This window comes from Cydia splendana, chromosome 9 (assembly GCF_910591565.1).
Source record: "Cydia splendana chromosome 9, ilCydSple1.2, whole genome shotgun sequence".
In the NCBI taxonomy this organism is placed as follows: domain Eukaryota; kingdom Metazoa; phylum Arthropoda; class Insecta; order Lepidoptera; family Tortricidae; genus Cydia; species Cydia splendana.
The window spans coordinates 7,426,756-7,437,773 of record NC_085968.1 but is presented as its reverse complement, the minus strand read 5'-3'; the positions used below and the strand labels follow the sequence as shown (position 1 = coordinate 7,437,773).

The window sequence follows — 11,018 nt, the reverse complement described above, 5'->3', positions numbered from 1 at the left end:
TTTCAATGTACACACAGATAAATAAATGTATTATAAACAGGATAATCTTTAATCAATTCGTAAATTAATCATAGGCACCCTGTAAGGTAAATTTAAAAGATCAAACAATATTCTACAGAATAGTTATCATTAAATAACTAACAATTTCTTATTAGAACACTTAATACACATACATTAAGTTACCTAAAGTTTATTAGGAACGCTGACTGAATAACTATTTGTGACTACATATATTCGCTTTAAATAGTACTTATCTATTTACCTATTAGTATATTAGGTAACAATTCTTTGAATTAAATAACATTTATCTCAATTTAATTTTTTATATCAAAAATGACTAGTTAATTCCATTATTTCCAACTACGAAACTGCGTCTCTAAAACACAGTGGTAATATACCTACTCGGTAGACAGCCGTTACCTAAGTATCAACTTTGTATTTTTCTATATAATAGTAGATATCAAACTGTCTCAGTAGTAATTATCTCCAGAAAGCGCTTCATCAAAATAAAATTTAAATAAATATTTTGATTGTATAGCTATATTTTCTTTTAATATAGCTATTAGTATCGCCTTCGCATAATTTAATTAATCGTTTAACGAAACGCTAAAAAGCAATCAAATCCTCCTCGTCAATATGACATCTTCGTAATTCAAGAAACATTCTGTTTCGACTGAGCTCGTCTGAGTGTCACGCCCCAAGAACTGCGAAATCGGAGATCACATTAAACTGGTTCGATTAAGGCTAACAGCCATAAGCTCGAAGCTAAGCCAAAAGGGATTCAACCATCACTAAGTGATGATATGGTTTAGTTTAGCGGTCGGTCGCGTTAGGGTTGGTGTAGGAGAAGCCGCGGAACGGCTGCTGGTCCATGGAGCGCAGCACGTGCGGCTCCACCGCCGTCAGCCGCGGCCGCTCGCCGGTGAACGCGCGGTCGAAGTACTGCGTGTCCAGTGGGTGCCGCTGTAAACAATTTTGTGAATAGGTGAGTACAGATCTAATGTCTTTACTTTATCTATAAGAGTGAGGCAACTTTTCTTGTCATTCGTTGCATAGTTAGGTAGGTACGTCTTCTGGGTCATCTTTAAAACCGTGATTTTATAGGATTAGAATTCACCAAATATTTTAGTAAGTAGTTTTAAGCCAATGGTCTTGTAAGTCATCTACGTGGTTGGTTCGTTATTTGAAAACTATGATAGGTAGGTACCTGCTGTTGTCGCCTGGTTGACAGGATAAAATAATGAACAAATTCTTCCCTCATCCCTGCTTCATTACCAAACTGATTATAAGGTCACCTTGTAAGGTATACCTACCTAAAGTGTTGTTTTTAGTCCGGATCGTATCGGAAGTCATAATTTTTTAGTTTATTGCTTATGTCTTTTGGTAAAATAAATGTAGTCTGGAATTATTACACAATTTATTGTGGAAGGCTAATACGATGGTAGATTTAGACCGTTAGATGGCGAGGCGCCAAGCGCTTTGGCAATAAAAAATATTTCCGTTTTAGTAGGCCTGTTTACTATCGATGGAAATGTATCATTACTTCATTACTGTTTGGCTTAAATTAAACGCGTTGTGTTTGAGATTTTTCAATATTCCGGCAAGGATAGGGGATACACATGTTATGTTCAGTAATAGGTATAGGAGACAGAGCAGAACTGAATATAATATGTGAAAAACGTTCTAAAAGTAACAAAAGGCGGTAAGTATCATTTTTAATTATTGATGCAACAAACAAGGCGATAAATTTCGCTACCTTAATTCTGGTTCCACACAGTCTGAAACTATCGGCACTCGACATGAGAAGAAATGTCGAAGTTTGCCTTGAAAATTAATGGGAAATAATAATTATTCCATGTAAACTATCATTGGTTCCCGCGACATCATATATAAACATCAGGATATACTATCAGAGATGGATCGTCACTAGAATCGATCTCTCGCCATCCTTAATCCGGAGTCGTGCAAAATTTACTAGACCATTGATTTACCTCGCCAAATCTGTTTTCCTCTTAAAGTATCCTAAACTTACCACTTTCGGTTTAAACGGTGCTTCGAGCTCCCGCCTCTCCAGCCTGTCCCAGGGGATCTGGCGGAAGAAGTCCTGGTCACGGACGTCTCCGTGCATGCACTCGATGCCGCCCAGTCGCGTACGCGCGTCTTTGTCCAATAACTATGGAAGAAGTCACGAGGAAGTTATAGTAAGTTAATTGTCGCTCCGAATATCATATTCATACATATGCTAGTTTGGGGAAAAGAACATTAGAGAATGGCACAAATGATTGGAGCTTCAAGTTGGATCATGATTAAACATCCTTCTAATTTTCTGTGGGCATATTTTTGAAGAAGTAGTTCTACATTATTATTATATTTTTTATTTTCTGCTAGCGTTCCCTAACTACTACCAAGCAACCAAAAATATCTTCAGAAGACAAAGACACTTCGTAAAAAAAGTTTTGTTAAAAGTTAAGAGTTCGAAACCCGTGACTTTTTTCTTGCATTTACCCGTGTTAATATATTGAGAGAATCTGTTGACAGGAAGCGCGGATAGGATGGCATCTCGTTGCATATGGACCAGAAGAGCTCATCCTCGTCGCAGCCGCTGAAGGGGCTCTGGCCGATCAGCATCTCGTACAGCAGCACGCCGAACGACCACCAGTCCACCGTCTGGTTGTACTTCAGGCCCTTGATGATCTGAACATATTACAAGGTACGGTGAAATTCTATGGTTCCTCAAAACAAATAGAGAAATATTACTTTCTATTAAATTGTCCTATTTAATATATGTACCTATATGTAATAAATATTTTATCGTTATCCATCTAGAGCCCATGACGTCCATCAGATCGTCCACTATTCATATTAATTAACTTTACATCCATGCTTCTTTACCTAGTAAGTACGGACCAAGTCTTCGAAAAAACTATCTGTAACTGTTGCATGTCGGTCTTCCCAGGGGAAATTGCAAGAATACTTTCTGCATCCACGCAACTTTGTACAACACGGGGATACTTACTTAAAATTACTGTCAGCTTAGGTAAAAAACCTTAAAACACAGAACACTGAAGGAGCGTTACCATTAGGTACCTACCATTAGTATTAACTATTATTATATAACACCAGAACTGCGTCTTATGGTGCGGTAAGGTCAAATCTAAATTTAAGATCTCTTTATAGGTACCTCAGGGGCCATGTAATCTGGAGTGCCGCAGAAAGTGTCCGCGGTCTTTTCCAAGTAGATCTGCAGCTTGCACATGCCGAAGTCGGCGATGCGCACGTGCCCGTCGAAATCCAGGAGGATGTTGTCCAGTTTCAAATCTCTGTTACCGTAGAAAAACAATATTAGGTATTTTGTGAGTTAAACGACTAAGATATTATTTATAATTTACTATTATTTCATAAAAACTGCTATGTCTACTGTGTCACTTTTTAAATTCATCACAATTCATTGATTAATTTTACGTATTAGAATTAATTAAACATGAATTTGATTCATTCAATCATGGGACCGTTTACTAGATGTTTTAGTTGTACCTTTTAGCATGTTAGATGCATGTGTTTTAATTATTTTTCTAACAAACTGTTTTACTGTTGTCTCCTGGCTAACGAAACAGAATATTATCAAAAACTATTGTTTCGATTACTAATATAATCTTACTTAATTAAAAATATATCTTAGGTACCTGTAAACAATTCCTCGCTTGTGCAGGAACTTGAGCCCCGACACGATCTCGGCCGCGTAGAACCGCGCGCGAGACTCGGGGAAGCGGCCGCTCTGCTGGATGTGGAACATCAGGTCGCCGCCGTTCAGGTACTCCATCACGAAGAACAGGTGCGACTAGATGGTGAGTACAATCAGATTCAGTAGATATTAAACAAACCTACTGTCCTAATGTCACTATACATGGTGATTACACCATGTAGTGACATTCTCCGGGGTAGACGTTGTTGATTATGTCCCTACGTAGAAATTAGGTATTGATAGAGGAACTATAGCGATAGACAACTAATCGACGATAAATTTACCGGCTTTCCCCGTTGAAAAAAAAATCACGAATTGCCTTATTCTGCGCTAAATTGCTTCGTTCATGCGTATTATAACTATTAATGTGATTCAGAATCACATGGATATTTCGACTCGAAAGCTACCGAGCTACCGACATGTGCTTCAGTAACTATAAGAAAATAACGGGCTCGCGTAAAAGATGTCTTACTGAACAAGAAGTTTCTCCATAAAACAAAATAACACTGGGTAGGTCTTGTATGGTCAACACCATGTCATTTAGCGACCAACGTTTGCAGATAACGATTAAAAATGTATTTGCTCACATCAGTCTGGAAGGTCGCGAACAGATGGCACAGATAAGGATGGTTGGTGCCGAGCGCGAGCACCCTCCTCTCGATGAGCGTGCATTCCACATCGTCATCTTCCAGCACGACGTCTTTCTTCAAGCATTTCACAGCGTAGTAGTATTCTGTGTCTCGAAGCTCGGCTAGAAGCACCTGAAATGGTGTTATTGCGTAGTAAACACTTTAGTATTGTACCCGACACAATACGTAAACTTACAATTATATTGAGGAGGAGATTTATTGAGAAACCAGAAACCAATTAAAATAAAGTCCAGGCTAGGTAGCAGGTAGTGACTTCGTACTTCTTACGTTAATTGAACGCTATTCTGCTTTATTTAGATTTGCTTTTACGCGTAGCTATCTAATATTTTTCTAGAAACATCCTGACCGTAAATTACACGATAATCTCCGAAAAGGTGCCCGGCTAGTCAGTGACCTTTCGTTTGGCAAACGCGTGTTGCTATATATTTCCCTGTGGTATTTACATAAATATGTCATCATTCATCAATCTGACATGGAGTGGACACAAAAATAGAGTGATTAAAAACAGACGGCTAGTAAAATAGTTAATACTTAATACAGAGGTCATTTGCATTTAAGAGAGACGTACCTATCAAAGAGAAATTAATAAGTTCAAAAAATCTGTATGATTTGAAAGGTCAACATTTAGAGCAATGTGAATGTGACAAAAACAAATTTCGCGGAGTTATCTGTTGATATATGTAGCAGGAAACGTGCCTGACAACCGTGCGACACGGCGGGTTTTCGTTTTATAACTCGAATATATCATTGCTTTCTCTGTATTCTTGGCCGGCTCTCAAAGGCAATTGGGCCAAGCCGTGCTAAACCAGGAAGCATGGCTCACGTAACAGCCGACACATACTCGACAATAACACGTTATATGTGAAACACATCACGGGAAATGTCAACGTTTGCGCTATTTACTTTCCGCGGAAGAGTATTTCTAGAAAGTTTAACGAGTGTAGCTAAAATGAATACAAACTTCTAGCTGTGCAGCAAGAAGTATGTAGTTTGTACTATATCATTTAAGAGTCATTAATAATCAGCCGGTTTTCAACAAATCTCAAAGGGACTGGGGTAACGCGTTTCGAGAATTTTTTTACATACGAACATCAATTAGTTCAAAATGGCTATCTTATAATAGACCTTCCTAAATATTCCTTCGCGAACCTAGCAACGTTGTATGTATCAATTAATCTAATATGACGTTTGCGGGAGAGACGTTGTAATTTGCGACTTTTGGCGATAGGACAGGCTGAGACGGGGCCGATGACACGTGCTCCGTGACGTGCGAACCCAGTGATGTAGGAGCCGAGAATAGATCATGTGGATGTAGTAGTACTAATAGGATGGCATGGCAGGCCAGGTGAACGCTGAACCAGAGCGAATTGCGCCTCCCGCTGCAAATGGCACGCTGCCACGCAGCTTGCGCTGCGGGGGTTATGGTCAGCACATTTTCAGTTTAACTATCTACCACAATTTCGCCCGGTACATATAGAAGAGTCTGTGTGCCTAATGCCTATTATTTTAAAATATATCTGCGTTTTTCTGACAAACTTTACCGTCAATAGCTTCTCATTTGTCATCAGTAGTGTGTGTGTCAATAGGCTGGCATGTGATCCTGAGTGATATGTTTGTTCCTCATTCCATTTAGCTTGTACTTATAGTTATCTATACGGTCTACGTACGAGAATATTCCTATTGGCACCATTATCAATCAAATCATTAGCCGATCGCAGTTTTCCTAGAGATCTGTTTTTCGTGTAAAGTTGTGGCTAGGCATCTAACTGTTCTTTTATATTTTACGCGTTTCGTACGTCATAGTGAATTTGCGTAAAATCTAATTATTAATACTCTTAATACATTTATAATTTGGCAAGACAAAACTGTTATATGGTAATAAATACAACGTCATTGGAATATTATTTTTGCCAATTTTGCTATCAACCTCTCATCAAATTGTTTGAAGTGTAATTTGCGTCACCGGCGTCACCCGATTACTAGCTTAGAGTCGGTTACACCAAACCGTCTGTCACCGTTAAAGCGTTCGCTAAATTTTATTGTATGGAAAATTTCATAGATTTCAGCTGGTTGACGTTGATCAGTCTGTTAACTGTGGTTGGTGCAACTGTCCCTTAGTCTAGTTATTGACTGTTTAATACTTTACATTAATCATTCACCGCTTCCAATCACTGAGTCCTCAATTATGTTACGCAAAGTAGGTGGGGTAAAAGAAACTATTTATGGGGCAAGAAAAACACTTGTAGGGAAAATAAACAATTAGAAACACTTAAAGATATAAAAAAACTAAATTAAGTGATAATACTAAAAATAAAAGTAATGCATAAAGTGAATTAACAAACCGTAAGAGGACTTTCCCCTTACGGCTTCTCTTGCCCCGAGCAAAATAAACTATGTTTCTCTCACCCCACCTGACTTTATACATAAGAACAAGAAAAAAAAGAGAATAGACGTTTTCAATTTATCTAACATGTACCTACTAATAGACATTATGATACCTACCTATTTAATAACAAGACCATTTTAAAATATATCAGTTATACGAGTTTATAAAATTCCCTGTCTTGCAAAGATGATCTCGTAGTCATAAGTCATAATGCAAGTGGGTAGGTATTAATGTTGTCCAGTGCCCCAATTCCTCAAAACTATTCTGGCGGCTCCGGCAGGTAGATCTATTTTCATTTTATTTCTTAATTCTTTGACACAGTTTACAACGTCTGCAGTTTAACCGTAACTATGCGGGGACATGATAGGTAGAGAAGAGGGGACGTCAATGTCGTTCGTTAACTATTTTCAGATGTTTTTATGAGTGGTCGTAGTTTGTGTTTCCTATGATATATTTTGCGCGATTGTGTCTCTACAAGACCAACCAAACCATGTAATTATAGATCGGGATACTCAGGTTGTAGATGCGGTGTAGGTACCTATAAGAGTTTTCGCCACGAATACAATAGTAGATTGTTAACCAACGGATGAAAGGCACCCACTTCTGACGAGATATTTTGACGCTCGAACGGAGTGGAGCGTAAATAGTTCGACACAGAAATGTACCGTTCACCCGAGTTAAACACTCTCATTTCATACCCATGTGAGGAAAGTAAAATACATGACTAAGTGGAACGCCCTAGGTCAAATTGTATCACTTTCAACCCGCTTCATAGCGATCCAATGTCCCACTTCCAGAGTATGATAAATGAAAAATTATTATAAGATAATTCAATTCGAAAAATTTAAACTAAATTATCCGTGTAGCACTTGTAGTCTCTAACGTACCTACTTAATATAATAACTGTTATATTGTAAATAGCATTAATTTACTATGTCACTGCACGTCCTGGCGGCACGGCTCTTTTCAATGGTGCTTGTACTCGTAAACGTGACAGTCCGCGAGTGCAACTTGTATTTAAGAAAAGATTGCTGGAGTGTATAAGATCATAGATAATGTTATTTATGACTAACAAACGTTTACGATAGTCCATCCCACCCGAACGACAATGATTCTGGATAATTTGTGTATTTGTCACACGTTTTCTTTAAAACTCATCTTTCAACGCCGGAACGCCCGGAACATATATTAAATTCTACGATATTCTCTATTACTTCAACCAACCTAGTCGTGCAGAAACTCGTTTTTCTTGGCAATATCCCTTGTTTTATTTCTCTTGAGTTTATTTTAGGACAGTGTGGCGTGGACGCTACTACTAGTTATGCTTTACAGAATTTAACGCGTTTGATAACAAACGATTATGCTGTAATGCCTGTAATTATGTCCGTTTGTTTGTGTTTCAAATAGATTACGGTTGCATTGAAGCAAGGTATAAGAAAACAATAGCTAAATGGCAACAAGGCTGAAACGCGTGTGGGTATCTATGTTAGGTTGTTAGGTCATCCGCAGAAAAAAGTGGTAGGATTAGAAAAGACGCCACGAGAAAATATATCTTAGCTATTAAATGCTCGTTGCGTTTGCGTTGTCTAGCCAGCGTTTCGAAAATTTGTCGAGACAACCTTTATATAAGCTAGTTTTGCAAGTCACGGATTCAGTTGTTTTTCTATTTGCTTATATTTTTAACCGACTTCCAAATCTCAAAGAAGGAGGTTATCAATTCGCTTGTATGTTTTTTTTTTTAATGTTTGTTACTCCATATCTCCGTCATTACTGGACCGATTTTGAAAATTATTTTTTTGATTGTATGTATATGCACACAGATTGGTCCTGTTTTTTTAGGGTTCCGTACCCAAAGGGTAAAACGGGACCCTATTACTAAGACTTCGCTGTCCGTCCGTCCGTCCGTCTGTCACCAGGCTGTATCTCACGAACCGTGATAGCTAGACAGTTGAAATTTTCACAGATGATGTATTTCTGTTGCCGCTATAACAACAAATACTAAAAACAGAATAAAATAAAGATTTAAATGGGGCTCCCATACAACAAACGTGATTTTTGACCAAAGTTAAGCAACGTCGGGAGTGGTCAGTACTTGGATGGGTGACCGTTTTTTTTTTTTGCTTTTTTTTTTGTTTTTTTTTTTTTTATATGGTACGGAACCCTTCGTGCGCGAGTCCGACTCGTACTTGCCCGATTTTTGTCAAAACCCAGTTCTGATGATGGGATCCATGAGGAATCGAGGGAACTCCTCAAATCTTAAAGGCATACATATTGTGGTTTTTGTGTTTTTATCAACAAATCAAGCATATACATTCAAAAACGTGACATTTGATGAAGTGGAACTGCTGATGATGATCAGAATGGAACTCTTCAACGACGCATAGTTCACGTTTGGCGATTTGTCCTCTTCGTTATGTTTGTTAAGCAAGTTAAGTTTTTAAGCCACATTTTTGTCAAGCTTGAGGTCTGATGATGGGATCCATGAGGAATCGAGGGAACTCCTCAAATCTTAATGGCATGCGTATAGAGATTTTTGTATTATCATCAGAAATCAAGCATTTTTATTAAAACTGTCGCATTTGATGAAGTGGAACGGTTGATGATGACCAGAACAGAACTCTTCAACGACCCATAGTTCACGTTTGGTGATTTCGAATTTCGATTTTGACTTGGACTGGGACCCGGACTCGGATCCAGATCCGGACTCGTACCCGGATCCGGTTCGGACCCGAACCCGGACCTAGACTCGGACCCGGACTCGGACCCGAACTCGAAACCGGACTCGGAACCGGACTCGGACCCGGTCTCGGACCCGGACTCGGACCCGGACTCGGACCCGGACTAGGACTCAGACCCGGACCTTAACCCGGAAAACCACTATGATACCTAAACTAAATAAACTACTATGATTACCTACCATAAAATGTAGGTATAAAGTATGATGATGCCAAACCCCTCCCGCTCAAACCCCCGTACACCGTACCGCATGCGCCGTTAAGTGGGTTAGGTTAGGTTTGAACTGCGATTCTCACAGAATCGAACAAAAGTGGGTTAGGTTAGGTTAGAATTGCGAGCCTTACAGAAACGAAATGCTACTAGAAAAGTGGGTGGTTTTACCTCCTTTTCTACATAGCGCACCATCTACAATAATCTTTCACCGGGCCCCATAGAAGTCGGTTTTTTTTTCTTAAAAATTATTTGTTGGTAATTACCATACTTGGACTCTGAAATGTATTATCGATTGTCGGTTTTGAATCGAGTCAAGGTCTTAGTACTTTCTGTTGTCTTTTTGGTATTTATTTACTCAGTCAAGTAGGTATTAGGTACCTACGTAATAAATAGAAATGATACAAGATATCGGTACCGCAAAATTATGGCTTCATTATTGAAGGCATTATTTGCGTAATATCTATAACTGATCGGGGGCTGTCAGACGCGAAATTGATTTGCACTGATAGATCCATCGTGCCATTTTTATCCTCTGGTCGGACGTCTGGCACTCGGCTCGACTCAACTCTGGGTGCATTTGGGTCAACGAAAACAATGCTAATTGCTTTCTGTATCTGTTGTTTCTTAAGTTATTTATTGTTTCAGTAGGAACAAAGAGCTGCCCCAAAATTACATGATGATGAAACCGCACTTCAAGCCGTCATTCAAGAGGGTTAGGTAGGTAACATTCTAACATTCGAACCGCAATCCCCGCTTACCGTATTCCTCGTACAAGCGCAAATTTTAGGGACGTCAAGAAATAATGTTTTGGAAATTATATTGATTAGGAATTTCTTGATTTTCAATAGTCGCGGTACGATGAAACAGGGAAACACTGCATTAATCCGCGTTGCTTCTAATGGGATTCATAAGCGTAACATACAGTTATTTTCAAGTTTACCTACCTACTTGAATAAATAAAACTTGAAGCATAACGGTTACAATAGCATTGATTAAAATGTAAAATTTCAATGAGCAATGACTCTGTTCTCTGGTTCTTTTTAACTTAAAAATATGAGAAAACTCACCTTTCCGAAGCTGCCTTTCCCGAGAACCTTGACAAAGTGGAAGTCCTCTATGTTGTACTTGCGGAAGCGCGGTATGGAGCGCGCGGGCGGCGTGAAGCGACCCGTCTTGCGGAATAACCCATACGCCGTTGATTGCTCTGCAAACAAAATTCGATATGATTTCAAAGCAGTCGTTCAGTTACTTAATCTAAAGTGATGCAAATAAAAGAGAAGAGGATGATAAT

General features: G+C 38.9%; 1 protein-coding gene across 6 annotated transcripts in view; it reads right to left on the bottom strand.

The window, feature by feature from the left end:
- Nucleotides 1–672: 672 nt before the first annotated feature.
- The window catches only part of LOC134793469 (putative protein kinase C delta type homolog), a 53,123-nt gene continuing 42,777 nt past the window's right edge, over nt 673–11,018 (bottom strand). For all 6 annotated transcript variants that reach the window (XM_063765049.1, XM_063765051.1, XM_063765050.1 and 3 more), the window contains 7 exons: nt 10,795–10,931; nt 4,330–4,503; nt 3,684–3,838; nt 3,182–3,320; nt 2,506–2,694; nt 2,033–2,173; nt 673–963 (listed from right to left, as the gene is read on the bottom strand). In XM_063765049.1, coding sequence (XP_063621119.1) covers nt 814–963; nt 2,033–2,173; nt 2,506–2,694; nt 3,182–3,320; nt 3,684–3,838; nt 4,330–4,503; nt 10,795–10,931 — 1,085 coding nt within the window. In that variant the 3' untranslated portion in view covers nt 673–813. The remainder of the gene's footprint in view (nt 964–2,032; nt 2,174–2,505; nt 2,695–3,181; nt 3,321–3,683; nt 3,839–4,329; nt 4,504–10,794; nt 10,932–11,018) is intronic.